A 15,744-nucleotide genomic window follows, 5' to 3' on the forward strand; every position below is an offset into this window, starting at 1 on the left:
GTTGGAGGAGCCCTGGTGAGAGGCGCGGGGTACTCTGCGGCTAATTACAGGATGTCCTTCAAGACAAATAATTCTGTTTCTTACATGAACTCTGCACTCGTCTCCTCTTTAAGACAACTGGGATCGTTGCCAGAAGGAAAGAAAATAGCATTTATTTGGCACATTTTTCCTTTTTCCATTCCAGAAAAATTTCCCTCAAAGTGACATGACACCTCCAGAAATGAATACTGCTACAGTGTCAGGTCTTTTAATTTTAAATAAATGAAGCTTGAGAGCTTAGTGCACTGGCAAGTGCCATTGGGTGAGAACAGCTGAATTTCTTTTCTGTCCCTGAGCTACCGGCTCAATTACCTTCTGCTTTTCCTTCCTACCACGAGCGACAGCGCTGAGGAGTTCAGCATCACTGAAAGATCGTAGAAAAACCTGTGACAGCAGGAAAAGTTTTTTAGTTGAGGATGATCAAAACTAGCTTTTAACTGCTCAGCTGGGAGCTGCGTAGCATTGTTTTAAGGCACTGCTGAAGCCGGGATTTGCAGGAGGTTCTGGCAAGAGGATAAAGCAGCTCTGAGATGTTTGCGGAATGTGTTTCTGTGGTTTTCCCTAGGTGCCGGATCCCGCTTGGAGTCGGTGGGAGAAGACGATGAGCTGACAGTGGAAAATGGCGAATCGAGCTACGAAATAGCGGTGAAATATTCCCGGGGTGGAAGAAAGCACTCTCTGCCCCAGCAGCTGGAGTCGGCGGGAGCCAGGCAGGTGGGTGGAAGGGCAGGGCTGGCGCTGAGCACCTCCCCGTGATCGGTCCTTCGAGATCTGTCTGGAGCTCGTACAAGCGAGGGCAGTGAAACAAGGCCACATAGGTACATCACGGGGACTGAAACCAGGGCTGGACACCGAAGTGGGAATGCTTGGCCGCCTGTGGATAGCTTCTTTAGCATGGGGATGGTGATGGGGGTTACTTCTTGCTGTGGCCAGGAGGCCCTAAGGCTGACCTTATGAGTTGCAGTTCTAGGGATCTGAGGACTTAAACAAAAAAATCCTGCTTCTCTTTGTTTTAATGACTTGATGATGTAGGCTTTTTCTTTTTTAGATAAGGACTTCAGTCTATCATGAGGCTACCCTTAATCTTTTTAATTTAAATTGTGACTGGTACATTACAAAATGATCCTACTGTGCAACGTGCAGGAAAATTACTGTGGCAAGATTGACTTTGACTGTAATGAGCTAGGATTTCATCCCTTGAACATTTTTCTGAATATATCTGTAATATTTCGCCCCCCTCCTTCCCTGACACATGCGGTTCTCCCAGTATGACATCCCAGTGCCTGTGCCAGGCAATCAGAGCGACTTCCCTTGTTTGCTGATGTTTCTTAGGACTACCATATTGTGAAGAAATCCACCCGTTCCTTCAGCGCCGCCCAAGTGGAATCTCCGTGGAGACTGACCCAGCCGTCCATCATTTCCAACATCGTCCTGATGAAAGGGCAGGGCAAGGTGAGGATTTCTTCATGTGGCTGGTTTTTCACGTGTAGCAAAAGCTGGTGTTTCAGAGGTGTCTCCCACACCCAGGACTTCCAGCAGCTCTCAAGGTAGCCAGTAATAAAAATAACAATAAAAATAAACAAATCCCATTTTCAGGTGTAAATGTCACAGTTACACCTGCAAAATACTGGGGAAGTAATGTTCTTGTCATGCACTTGATGCGGGGTGGCTTTCATTCTGATTTGGTGCATCTGGTCATTACTAAGATACCAAATATTAATAATGGATCTATAAATATGTATGTTTATGCAAAGTTGGTGCAGCTACAGAAGAGTACCTGTTTGCATGCATATTTATGGACAAGCATATTTTATCTCTGTGGATACATTAAAAAAAATCACTGCAAATTAAGCGTTAAACTCAAAGACAGGTTCCTGGTTGATTGCGTATCTGAGAGTACTGAATTCTCTGCGTCAGAGAGTCTTCTTTTCTCCCCCCAGTAATCTGTTTGTGCATTTGCTGGATACCAGCTGGCTGAATCCTAAGGGAAAACAGACAAGCGTTAACCTAGGTATATATTGTTTTCCCTAATCCAATCCACACTAGTATTGGAGCTGTCATTTAAATATGCTAAAAATATGCATGTCTTTTTCTGAAGTATTCTTTAAATTCATCAGATGGATGTGTTTTGGACTAAAAAGACTTGTTTTGACTTTCAAGCTCAAATACAAAACAAATTCTTTGTTATGCTTTAAGTTTAGCAAAGAGTTAGAAGTAGTGACTTCTCTGGGTAGATTGAATCATGGTTGCTATAACTATCCTTGTTTCAGGAACTTCACATCTTTCATGACATTTCCAAATGAATATTTCTTCATTTTTCACTTACTTATATTTTTTACACCATTTTTATTGTAAAAATAAGCTTATTTCTCCCTTGGGATAAGCCACCCTCTCCTGCCTTTCTGCAGTTCGCTCCAAGGCGTTAGGAAGCAGTTGGGAGCATGCAGACTCTAGAGATCAGGAACCACCTCAAACAGCTGCTGGTTTAGGTGCCTTCCACTCACTTTTTGAGCCATCACCTCTGTTAGGAGGTGCGCTGTGTACAGTTTGTACAGTAGCATTTGCTTTATTAACTTTATGGGGACCTGGGACTTGAGAAGTATTTCCATAGTGTCTTTGTGTCAATGGCTGGGGCCCAGGTGTGTGCCCGTGGTTTGTCATCTGTAGGTAGATCTGCAAGGGCTGGTTTTCTGTTGGGCAGTGGCAGCGCTTCTCCAGGAAGGTGGGTTAATGTGGGAACCATCGTGATTTGCAGCCATATTTCTCCCAACCCACCCCGTGAGCCATAGGGAGAACTGCTGTGTCCGTGCAGGGGAGTGCCAGGAGGCTCGTGTTTTCCGTAGGTTGCTTTGCGGTCGGTAATTGCCCCGTAAAAAGTTAGTTGGCTTACTTTATGCTGCACGGGAGAGCCAGGATGCTTCCTTTCTAGAAATCAGTAATCTCTTACCAAAGGACTAGAAGCTTACAGCAGTGGTAGTCTGCGGTATGTTCATGGAGCAAAACAGAAGAGCTGGTTGTTGCATTGGGTTGTAAACACGGTGTTAGTGCCTGCCCTGGCAGCATCCCTCAGCTGGAGAGCACTGCCCGAGGCGCTCCTGGTAACCCTGGCTTCAGATCACTGAAGCACAGCGGTTTTCCACTTCCCTTGTCCACCTGGTCAGTGACTTATCTCTTTATTCTGTAAAATACATGTACAGCAGTGACAAGAGGAGAAATATGTGGCGGGGGGGGGGGGGGGAAGTAGGGGGAAAATGGATCAAGGAAGTGATTTGGCTGGGAAATAACTCAGCAGAAGGGGGAGAAGTTCGTTCTCCTGTGCTCATCCATTCCCTGATCAGCTTCGCGAGACGGTCCTGCAGCCAGCCGGGGCAGCGCAGGGGCAAGAGCTAACAGATGGAGCCCTGGGGAATATATTGATCTAGATTTATTTAAATACAACGTGGTGAATGTCTCCAGAATAATTAAAAATGTACGTGTGCATGGCAGCACCCCCACGCCAACCCCCTTCCAGCTAAATTCCTGACATTACAGCACTGACCTTATGTCATGTTCTTAAGCTTTTCTTTTTCCTGAGGAAATGCGGGATCTGCGACAGCAGAGAAAACTACAGTTAATCCTGGATATAGGTCTCAGGGGTGGGAATCTACAGTCTGTCAATTTAAGGGCAATGTGTTACAGTTTTTAAAATGGGAATAGGATAACATAAAGCCGCTGACCCAGTGTTTTTTAAAAAAAAAAACAACTCTTGAAATAGTATTTTTGCCTCTTAGCTTAAGGTGCCTGCTGCTGCTTTTTGGGCTGATAAGTGTGTTGATATCAGAGTGAAAGTGAATCAGGAAATGCAAGCAGAGGTAAGACAGCAGCACGATTCATCAGCAGATATTAGGGCTTGATCTTTCCTTTGTCTCGTATGTTATCAGCAGTCTTTCTCATACAGGTGAGAATAAAGTAAGGTGCCACCTGTGTGTCTTCTCCCTTTTCTGCAGGGTCTTGGATTCAGCATTGTGGGAGGTCAGGACTCTGCTCGCGGACGCATGGGGATTTTCGTGAAGACTATATTCCCAAATGGAGCAGCAGCTGCTGATGGAAGGCTTAAAGAAGGTATGGTAGAGAGAATCCAACTGCATATAAAGGACCACAGCGGGATATTACTTCAGTCCAGGAGAAAAATTCAAGTACAGCTTTATTTAGGCACCTGGCCATCAGCAAGAGCCTGTGAAGGATGTAACACACACACCCTGTTTGTCCATCCCGGGGAAGATCATTCATAGCAGTTAACTTGATTATATTGCGTATTGAGAAGGGGAAACTACAGCATGATGTGAGGTTTTTTTCCCTTCCTCTTCAGTGAACTTCATTTGCTCAAGCCATAAGCTGCAGTTCTTCAGTTAGAGAAGGTCATTGATAGCAATGAAATATATCTATTCAACCAACATCTGGCTTTAAGATGCTGGTCCAAGAAGGGGTTATACAGAGGGACATGCTTGGGAGAGGCTATTTGGGGCCCTTGTGCTCTCTGAGCCTCTTGGTGTGATTTTGATATGAATCAACAAGGGAGAGTGATGACCAGAAAATGAGAAGAGAAAGGATAGGATTGGCAGTAAGGTCGCCCAACTGGCTAAAGAAGTAGATATATCCTGATTTTATTACTGCTTTTCCAGTCGTGATATCTGATCTGGACATATAGCCTGCTCTGTGTGTGTTTGCACCCTGGTCCAAGTGTTCCTGCGCCACACAGACAGACTCTCACACACTGTTGAAAGTACAAAATGACCATGAATTCAGAACAGTGGTTTACAACTCTTCCGCAGGGGCTGGGTTACTTCTCATCCGCAGAAGGCTGCTCCTGTGTTACTTCTCTCAAGCTGCTCCTGTGTTACTTCTCTCCTTCTCATATCGTCATTCCCCTCATTACATCTCATCACGCTTGTAGTATTTGAGGCTGCTTTCGGTGCCAACTCTCACACTTGCTGCCAGAGGGAAGCTCATGTCCCTGCAGCATAGGTTGTGCACTCGCCGTGGGAAGCCAATAAGTGGCATCTGTCCCATAAATCCAGCAAGCCTTTGCAGGCTATTCAGAGCTCACATACTCTTTTTTTTTCAACTGGGACAAGGAAAGTAGCAGAGGGGTAGACTTGGCTGATGGCGTCACCGCATCTAATTTTGCACAGATGCAAGTAAACTTGCAAAAAGGGGATCAGGATCCTGCTTGCTTTGCCCTCCTTTTAATAAAATGAAGGTAGATCAAGACAGCTGGGTGTAAGTAGTAAGACCGAAAGTCTGGAAGCAGGTAGAAATGTGATGGAAGATGTTCTTTGGGGTGAGAAGGGCATTTGCTATCACACGTTTGCAGTGTGTGGGCTACTCGCTTCTGCGTCCACAAGCATTTAGTAAGAGGACATGTTTGCTTTCTGCAGCAAGGCCAGTTTTCTCTGAACAGGCTTTGGAGTGATCTGCTGTAGTGTTTTAGTTAGATTCATGTTTCTCCTGTTGATACAAAAAAGGGATTTTTGTAGTCCCTTTGGATTTCATGTTATGAGCATTTGTTTTCAGACTTCAGTTAAAATCTGCGGTGTTTTCAGCTTGTTTGTTAGTATGAGAATGCCAAGCTAAGGATCTCTGCTGAAGAACAGCCTTTACTCTGCTAATTCATCACTATTAACTTGCAAAGGCATTAGGAAAAGTTAAAATAAACTGAGAGCCGTAAAAGGCTTTTTACCGAGCAGTTAATTGGAATACTTATAGTAGTGGGTCGCCTTACGTACAGGAAGGGATTTTTACATCTCTGTAGCCTGTATATTGCTGACTTCATTTTTTGTGTCTAATTACCAGGGGATGAAATCCTAGAAGTTAATGGAGAGTCTCTACAAGGGCTGACCCATCAGGAGGCCATTCAAAGGTTTAAGGTAACATAGGTGTACTACAGGAGAGATTCATGCTTCTCTTCGTTCAGTGCCGTTTAGCATCCGGGCCTTTATATTCTTCTGCTGCCATAGATTACTGTACGCAGGTTTACTGGCAAATGTTGGCGTATCGCATCACCTTACCGGGCTTCTCTGGTGTTTCTCCAGCAACTCAAGAAAGGAGTGGTGACGCTGACGGTGCGGACGCGGCTGCGCAGCCCCAGCCTCACGCCCTGCGCGACTCCCACTTTGCTGAGCCGCTCCAGCTCCCCCAGCTCCAGCGCCAGCGGTGGCACGCCGGTCCCCGGACCTGATGAGGCGGACGGTTCCTCCTCCAGCCGCAAAGGACCTGGCCCGAAGGACAGGATTGTCATGGATGTGACGCTCAATAAAGGTGAGGGTCCATTGAAATGGGCTTGGAGAATGAATCCATGCTTTCTAGGGGAGTTTTTGGAAATAGGATAGAGGCTCTAGTATCCAGGGCACCTACCCATGTCCATCTGATCGTGAACCACAGGATGGATGGGAAAAACATCCTCTAATGCAAAAACCTTTGAAGAATTCCCCCTTCCACATTTTTCTGCTCCAGAGCCAGGAGACTTTTACAGGGAGCAGTCAGTATCCGTGCTGCTGGAAGAAGGGAGGCTGTGAGATACCAGGCAAAATGTGAATCAACCTCTTGGCAGCCCAGGTGGCCATGCCCTTCTTGTAAAGGGCAGCGCTGAGGAAGGCAAAACCACTCAGAGTGCTCAAAATTCCTCAGGTGAGCTGTCTGAACTCCTTCCTGAGGGTTGCTGTCATTATCAATAATTGCACAAGCTAAACTTAGAGCATATGCTATGTGGAGTGGGACAAAACACCTATTTTAAAGGCTTTAAATATGCTGATTTTAAAGGTTGACTTAAAAATTAGGAGTGAGAAGGTGAGATGTCTAGCAATTCCTATTTCAGGAGTGCCGTTATCTAAGGATAGCAGAGGTCGAAGGGGACAGAGGTAATCACTGAAGCAGAGGCAACGCCTCACCTTTCTTCGTTCCTCTTTGCTGAGGGATGCCATGGAGATATTTAACAAAAGAGAGCAGCACAGCTGACAGCATCTTCTGTGCTCACAATTTCAAGTGACATCTTTATTGGATTGCTGCCCCCTCTGCTTTGTGCTTCAGACTGTGTCAGACCTTGTGCGACATTTCCAGGCGTTTCCCATGCCACACAGAAAATTGACTGGGAGTGGAGCTAGTCCTCTCTGCTGGTGGATCTCAGAGAACAGTCAGGATCAGATATTTTCAATCCTGATTTCCACTGTTGGTCTTGGCTTCCTGACTGACTGCACCTAAGGCCAGCCTTGAAACAATACAGGAGTCTTGGTCTCAGATGGGATGTGGGAACACAAACACTTTGTGTGTCCTTTGCGATTACAATCTACGCAGAATAACAGCACTTTTCTCTGTACTTTTTGTTTTTGACAGAGCCAGGGGTTGGGCTTGGCATTGGTGCCTGTTGTCTCACGCTGGAAAACAGTTCTCCGGGGATATACATTCACAGCCTGGCCCCAGGATCAGTGGCTAAAATGGATGGCAGATTAAGGTTAGTTAAAGTAGAAACATGCTGGAGTGGTTTTACAATAAAATTGATTCAGACTTTGTTTTCACCAGTTGGTTGGTGTAGCAGGGAGGGGATTTATAGTTAAGCATTCACGAAAAAGAAAACACTTAAATAAAGACATTCCAAAGCGGTATTAAATACCCAGGAAACATTATTCTCTGTGCTGGAAGCAGCACGATGATTAAGGTTTGGGGTTGTTTTTTTTTTAATTCTCTATACAGAAAACTGAGCCTAATAGCACCCTTTGAGAAAGGGGAGCAGGAAGAAGTGCAGCCTCCTATGTTTTTATCAGAGCTGGAGCCAGAGACCCCAGATTGGGAGGAAATTTGCAGAGCTCTGCTAAAAGCTCAGTCACCTGAAACTCTTTTAAAAAGAGGTGGGGGAGATGTTCTTGCAAGCTGACTGTGCCCATGGCTGCAGCAGCGCTTTTCTGCCCGTACTGTCTGCCTGCCAGGATTGCTGCAGGCTGACCTGCCCATCTCATTTACTCTGTCGTGGAGTTTGGATGTCTTTAAGGAACCATAAGAGAGAGAAGCAATCATTCCTAGGGTTCCCTTGTGCTTTACCTTGGTTTAAGTGACAGAAAGTGATTTGCTGGTCCTCCTCTCCTGGAGGCCTTGTTTTTAAAAACCATTGGAGGAAATCTTCCACCTTCCTGCCTTCCTGCGTCAATGCCGGAGGGTGCTGGGAGCATCGCTTGGGAGGGGAGGCTGCACTGAAGACCCATGGGGACTGCGTGATTCGCAGCGAGCGTGTGGCATGAGCACTGGTGCAGGGAGGCTGAGCAAACACCGTGCTTTCGCATGGGTAGAGAGCGCCTTCTGTTTCCTTGCTCACCAGGAAAACTGTGATCGAGCAATTTGATTCTTTGGAATAAGGGAAGAAGATAATTTTATGGTGGCATCTCTGCCAAAAGCCTTGAAAGTTCCTACCAAGTAGAAATGTCTATAGGAGACAGTATTTAATGCGAACTTGCTTTCTTGTAAGCCTCTTTGGAAAATATTGCAGCGCTGGTCGTGTCTGTGTATAACAGCTGTATCGTTTATTAGGTTTAAGTGATTGATTATATCCAGGCATGCTTCCCAGATTTCTAGCTTGCTTCTTTGAGACATTGCTTCTGTTGTCCCATCAGTGGTTTATGGCTCCGTAAGCCAAAACTTGCAGGATGGTTTTGATTTTTGGAAAGCTTTGTTAATCAAATACTGGCTTTGCAATACCAGAAGGGGTTTGAATACAGCTCCTCCATATCTGAGCTCCCCCCCTCAATCATGTGCCTGTGACCCTATTTCTGTAGTTTCTAATAGCTGGGTAAATCTCAAAGATGGGCAGGGCAGCGGCATGATCACACACGGATGGGTCATCCTTTGCTTTCAGGAGCCTGTGCCACAGGTGCAGGTTCCTGAAGGCTGCGACATGCAGTTGCCACTTTGCCTTCATCGTGTGGACTCACAGTGCAAACCCGTTTCCATTGTCACAAGTAGCCCAACATAAATCAGCAGTAGTAGATCGTTTGAGCATGTCTGTTGGAAGCAAATGCCTTAGTAATTATGGAGAAGGCTTTAATGATATCCCTAGTTGATGATCTTTTCTTTTGAATACTTTCAGATGTCTGAGCACCATGAGCAAGAGTTAAGAAATAGGGAAAGCAAAACTAAACAATGTATGCTTTCCTCTCAGAAGAGTGGTGATTTTTTTTTCTTTTTTCTTTTTAATGGGTTCTATATGTTAATTTGAAGCAAATACAGGCTTATCATGCTCAGTTCTTTCCTGGAGACATTTCATAAACTCGTATCTAAATCATGAGTTTCTTATCAGTGTTTGTGTTAAGTAATTCAATATGATGGGAAGGAACAGCCCATCTGAATCTAATTTTTCCTCTTCTGTGCTCAACAAGTATGTGAATGCAGAACTGGAATTGAAGTTTGCTTTCACCCCATTCCAAATGCAGCCAATTTTATCTCTTGATTCAATAGAGTTTGTAGCACTGACGGTAAGTGCAGAGGGGATCTCTGGACCTCCCTCCTGAAGGCAGCAGGACTTAAAGCATTCACGTCACTGGGAGCAAGGGCAAGACTGGCTTCTTTGCGAGTCAGGTCTTTTCCAGACACTTGCATCTTTGAAAAAAGCTTGGCCATCAGTTGAAAGCACGAATGTTTCTGTAAAAGGCGGTTGTGATTAACCAGCTCTGTGTCTCTCTGCAGTCGGGGTGACCAGATCCTGGAGGCAGATTCGGTGAGTCTGCGTCACGCGGCTTTGAGTGAAGCCTATGCCATCCTGAGCGAATGTGGTCCAGGTCCCGTCAGCCTTATCATTAGTCGGCATCCTAACCCAAAGGTGAGGAGAAAACGTGTTAGTGTGTCTGGGGTGTTTTCAGCCGGCACTGTAATTTGAGTCTCGCTGTCGGGAAAGCAGCAGATGAAGAATATTGGATTTTTCTCTCTATGGCATGTGTTGTGCAAGAAATCAGGAATTGTAATGATGCCTTCCAGTTTTGTAAGTTGTAGCAATGCTGGACTGTCCCTGCTGCTTTTCACTTAGTCACCCACTGATCAAATGCAATTTTCCTGGAACTACTTGAGTGAAGTGTTCCCGTCTTTCTTGGTACTTGGACCAAGTGGCAACACAAATACAGCACAAGTCCTCTTCCTCCTTAAAGTTATTTTGCAGTTAGTTTGTCTTTGAGTAGCATGTAATTTAGGGCCAGGAACATAAATATCAACAGATTGAACTGATCAACTATAATAAAGTAGTAGGAATACTGTTTTTAAAAAAGTAAAATCTGTCCAAAGATGAAAGTTTTCTGTCAGGAACTAAAATGTGAGAATCTGGAATGTACTGCTACTGTGAAATCTCTTCAAGGGCAATTTGGAAATAAGGCTGCATTTACAAAGTGAGTATTTTCAATCAATTTTTAAAAATTGGTGATAGAAGATAAAAGCCTTTTAACCAAGCTATAGGGAATAACAACTTCTTTTATTTCACTATTTCAAAGAATTTCATGAGTGTACAAAACCTTCCTGTTTAAACAGGAATGAAGCTGTAAAAATATTTGCATTAGTGGGTCCAGAGAGCTCTGACTTTTGAACTCGTAACTACAAATGGAGGCCTTAATAAATCCATATCTAGGAGAACTCAGGTTTCTTATTTTATAATTAATTGCGTATTTTCTGCTAAATCAAATATACAAACAATAAGCAAATAGGGGTCTACTGCCCAGAGTTTATTATCATTGCTGCAAGGCCTTGTGCTGCTAAAAAGAAAGAAGCTGTGGTTCTGTTAGTCAAAGGTAAGCATGGAGAGGGTAAGGGTTGGGCTTATAGCCTAAGATAACAGCATTTCTAGGGAGTCTGTGTGCTGTGCTGAACCAGCATGATGGTTCCATTTGATTGCATTATTAAGGCATATAGACTTTTTGGAGAGTCTGTAAGTAGCATGAAATAAAAACTCCATGGAGTAGAGCCTGCCCTCTCTCCCCCGTCCTTCAGCTTGCTGTGCCGGTGGCTTGAAAGCCGATGAATGACCTAACCAAGTATCTGCTGAGAAGATGAACAGAGTTAAGCTAATTGCTTGCTATTTCTCGGTAACAGAGGGAAACTATTAAGTGGCTCCTATTACACTTTTCCATAAGTGATATTTAAAATGACAACAAATCCTTTGCCAAGAAATTCTAGGAAAAGCTAAAAGTTGAGCTGGAGAGACCCTAAAGCATTTCCCCCCCGCCCCGGCAGTATTGAATCCACAGTCCCTCATAGTTGGATCTCTGAAGAGTGCCCATATGGGGACCCATATTTACCATTATGTCACTTTTACCCTTTTTCTGATGGCGCTGGGGGATCTACAGAAGTGTGTGGGGGGTGTATTTTATTTTAATTTATTTTATTTGCTCTTAATAGTACCCCAGTCTGCAGATTGTAGTTAGCAATTAGCTTGTCCCTCTCCAGTTTGATCCGCCTGAGGCGTAGAGGATGCTAAAACCCAAAATTGGCAGAGCTTGCAGAAGTGGGGATTTTTGGTTAGCTTTAAACAAATACTGCAGTCTGCCCAACACCTAGTTTTACTCTTGGGACATCTTGTACCCAAAGGTTTGTGTAGAGCTCCTGGAGCGTGCTCCCTGGGCTTGGTCTGTATCCTGTAGGAACTCCCTGTGCCCCAGGAGCCCAGAGGCGTTGGGTTTGCTGTAGGGTCATGCCACAGGCTGAAAACGGAGATGTATTTCTACAAAGACTCATGTTGTTTTGGACATTTTTATACTTAGTGTCTCGTTTTATGACACAAAAGGTCCATAGTACATTTTGTTGCTGAATATGTTCACTTCAGTGTCTTCATGTACTTCCAAGAGAAATACCACAAAATTTTCTTTCTTCTTGTTATTCTGAGTGAATGTGGCGTTTAAACTATGTTTAAACTGCTGAGTTTGCTTAGGAATCTTTCAAATCTTCATGGTTCAGAAAGATTCAAGTTTCTAGTCTCTATTTATGTTGAATTTTAATTCATGTAAAGCAATGTGTATAGAAATTATTTTTGACAGAATTAACTTGCTTTCTGTTTTTAAATATATACTCCTGCAGACTAGTTGTTCCTGTTATAAAATTATATGGAGTTTTCCAGTAATAAGAATTAAGTGCATGGCAGTAATTCAGGACAAAATTAGCAAATATGGTAAACCAGTATTTATTCTTTAACCAGAGAAACATTAATTACCAATTACTCACTTAGGTTTTCTTTTTAAAAGCAAGAAATTAAAATTAAAAAGACAGCTAGTATCTTGGGAAGTCTGCTATTCTTCCGGTAGGTTAAGTGTAGAATATCTTCTGATATATGCTTGTACAAAGCAGTCTTTGTCCATTTTAAGGTAATATTTTCTCAATAAATCAATGTACAGCACTTAATTGAGTTAAAATTGTGGTGTAATGGCTTAATTTGATTTCTTTAAGTCTGGGGCTGTTTTATTTGTTTGCGTAAAGTGGCCCTTGGATATGGTCTTCATGAAGTCAGCAGGCTTCTGCCTCATGGTTTCTGCAGCAGAGTGGCATGGAGGGAATCTGAACGTCTTAGGAGATCTCAACTAGGTCTTCTTTACTGCATCTTTAAAAATAGTAGCATATCTGAAATTAATCATGTAGTGATAAGTGGTTGGATGTTCATCTTCACTTTATCTACCCATTTTGACCTCTGTGTTTCATTTGACTTTAGGTTTCTGAGCAGGAGATGGATGAAGCAATAGCTCGTACTACCCACCGAGAGAGCAAGGATGCCAGCTCCTCTCATGTCACAGGTAGCAGCATGTTCTCTGCTAAAATGTGTCCTTTTCCAGATGGAGGAAGGTTTAAGGACGTGCTCTTGGGTTCCCCAACATCAATATTTTGAGGGCCTTCAAAACAGCAGAGCAGTTCAGGGTGTATAATCACTGTGTCCACTGCAGAAATTTTAGCAAAAACATCCAGTTCAGATGGATCAACTCTATAGCTCATGTTACTTGCTGTGGGTTTCACTGGGCTGCCATGATCTGAAGGTAGGGTTGCCAAGAGGTGGTTGCTCTATCTGCTCTTCAAGGTGAATGGGAATCACAATGGCCTGGTTGGGAAAGGACAGAAGGAATGAGCTCCTTCTATATACCCTTATCCATGTAGGTGGCCAAAAGAAAAAAAAAACAAAGAGAGTATTGTTGTGTCCATTTGAAACAGTCCAGGTATTGCATACTGGACTATATGTTTTAACTCTGTTTTAATCTTTGGGGTCACGTCAAAACATGTGTTCTGGCATTTGTCTGATGTTTTTGAACTCCAGATTTAGCACTTCGTAAAATCTTGCAGATGAAAGCAAACTCTTGGCAATGGCAGGGTGGCTAGTACGGTGATTTTTAGACAGATATGTTAGATTTGTAATTATTCTCTTTACATCAGTGTCAGCTAAGACCTTTTCTGAAGTAGACCTTGCCAGTGGCTGCTAATTTGTCTTTCGAGGTTGCACCTAGTTTAGCAGCATGCTTCAGGGGGTGAGGAGGACCATCTCCTGCTCATCTCTTGTTCATAGCTCTGTTCTGGGCCTGGCTGGCGTAACGTGTGTCTGTGATCATGTTTCACCTGATCTGAGGGAGAGCTTGTGAAATGTTAAATAAATCTCACTTCAGGAAAGCAATTCAGATAATAAATAAGTGAGATGAAATGCAGCTCCCAGCTCAGAAGGTGAACGAGCAGCTTGTTTGGATATATGGACCACAACTTTAATTTTTGGCACCTAACTAAGCTGTGCTTAACAGGAGCTGTACAAAAGAGCCCATCTCCTAATGTGAAGGCCAAACAAGGAGAGACCTCATCTCCCCTCAGCTGGACTATGAAACGCTTCCTGGAGCCAGCAAGCCGGGTAAAAAGACTAAATGCAATAAAAACAGCATCTGCTTCAAATTCAACTTCTACTGAAGCTCTTACTTGATCAGGGAGTTCAAAACTAAGCCTCTGTGTTCCTTCCCTGTCACATGGGCTCCATAAAAGGCGTTGTTTCTTACGTTACATATTTAAATCGTGACAGCAGCAAGTTCCTTTTTGTCTGTGTGGCTGTAGCCTTTGGGAGCGATGCGCAGAGCGTGGCAGAGAAAGCCGTGGACTCCCACCACCTGCCACCTCGAAGGCACCCTTGCTCTGTGGGACACAGGGATGAAGTTAGCAGGAGAGACCTGAGCCTGTAGGCAGAAGGCTGAGCGCTCGGTCTCTCTATGTAGCTTTTGCAGTGAAAAAGTCTCTGTTTTTCCTGGGAAAGCCAAAGAAGCCATACAAACTGTGTCCAGCGGTACAAACCCTTCCCTTCTCTCAGTACAGAAGGTGTATAAAGGGAATTACACGAGTGAATGGTTTCATCCCTTGTTTCTGCATTGAACCACATCTGCAAAGGAGTGGGATTTGGAATCCTTTTATATTTATTATACGGGCTAAAAATGTACTGATATGCAGCATTTCAGCCATCCCAGTTTGACAGATTGTTTTTCAATATACTGACAAGTCTTCTGTTTTAAAAGTTGGCTTTAAACATCCTTTATTGCTCCGGCAGTGTGAGTGGAGTTTGTGGTGCTTGCATGCAGACAGGGCTTTAATCATCGATGACGGCCGGTCACAAGGCTCACTTCTTTTCAGCAGGGATCCGTCAGCTCCGAGGCAGAGCTTTCCCAGTACTTCTCGCATGACGGCACAAGCCAGCTCCTGTTTGCTGATGCTGTAACCAGTTCCTGTGATGAAGAGCAGCTCCGTCAGAAGAACAGAAGCAGTTTGCTGGATGATGGCTCTCTTCTTCCTGGCAACCTGAGTAAGTGACGGAAATGTGTCTGATCATTTGGCTAATGAGGGGAGAATCGCTGAGCGCTGGTTTGCTTTACAGGAGAGCTATGGTGATTCCTGTGCTGGTAAGAGACGCCGGGCAGCATAGTGCAAGCCAGTGCTGATTATATGAAATTCTGGAAAATGGAAGAGGTTTACAACAATGCACATAAATGCCCATTTCCATGGTATTTTGCCCAAATTGCTGCTCTGATTAAGTGAAATTGACTTTATTGCATTGGTTTGGCCGAAACTAGATTGACAGCACTGCAGGTTGGTGGATTTTTTTCAAATGTATGATCATCATCTGGTTGATTACATTTAAGTGAAAATGTTCATAGCTATCTCAAATACACAATTTCAAAATGTCACATATAGCAGCGTAGAAAGAATCAAATGTTCAATTTGACATCGTATTTTGCATATGTGCCTTTCTCCCCATAGTAGTTGATTGAAAGAATCTTAGATTTCCTTTCTGACATGCACCTGATCTCAAATTCAAAGGATATTACATTTTTTCTTTCTTTCCTATGCTTCTCAAGTAATGTCTTTGTCTACAGCGTATTTTCCTCTGGAAATTCATTATTTAATGCTTAAAAGCATTTTTACATTTTAAAATACCCACAAAAGAAAGCAAACCAAAAAACAAAAATGCAGTTCTTTCTAAGAAGGATGTGGAAAGGTTTCTAGGGTTTACTGGTCTTTAGTTTGAAACTCATTGTCGTATTACTATGTCTTTGTTCAGGAAAGCATTTTTCACTCTCGGTAAGTTGATGCAGACAGTCCTGAGCATAGATTTAAGCAAAATATGAAAGAAACTCTGTTGTTTAAAGTAAAATATACATGTGAATTTGCATCCCTTTCTTCTTTGGGTCATAGTCATACTTCAGAAAT

General features: G+C 43.6%; 1 protein-coding gene across 3 annotated transcripts in view; it reads left to right on the forward strand.

Annotated features, from left to right (window-relative positions):
• The window catches only part of PDZD2 (PDZ domain containing 2), a 213,893-nt gene that overhangs the window by 174,881 nt on the left and 23,268 nt on the right, over nt 1–15,744 (forward strand). For all 3 annotated transcript variants that reach the window (XM_063320537.1, XM_063320536.1, XM_063320538.1), the window contains 10 exons: nt 605–753; nt 1,372–1,491; nt 4,026–4,140; nt 5,872–5,945; nt 6,111–6,336; nt 7,408–7,525; nt 9,745–9,877; nt 12,737–12,818; nt 13,803–13,906; nt 14,671–14,839. In XM_063320537.1, coding sequence (XP_063176607.1) covers nt 605–753; nt 1,372–1,491; nt 4,026–4,140; nt 5,872–5,945; nt 6,111–6,336; nt 7,408–7,525; nt 9,745–9,877; nt 12,737–12,818; nt 13,803–13,906; nt 14,671–14,839 — 1,290 coding nt within the window. The remainder of the gene's footprint in view (nt 1–604; nt 754–1,371; nt 1,492–4,025; nt 4,141–5,871; nt 5,946–6,110; nt 6,337–7,407; nt 7,526–9,744; nt 9,878–12,736; nt 12,819–13,802; nt 13,907–14,670; nt 14,840–15,744) is intronic.

This window comes from Chroicocephalus ridibundus, chromosome Z, assembly GCF_963924245.1.
Source record: "Chroicocephalus ridibundus chromosome Z, bChrRid1.1, whole genome shotgun sequence".
Taxonomy (NCBI): Eukaryota; Metazoa; Chordata; class Aves; order Charadriiformes; family Laridae; genus Chroicocephalus; species Chroicocephalus ridibundus.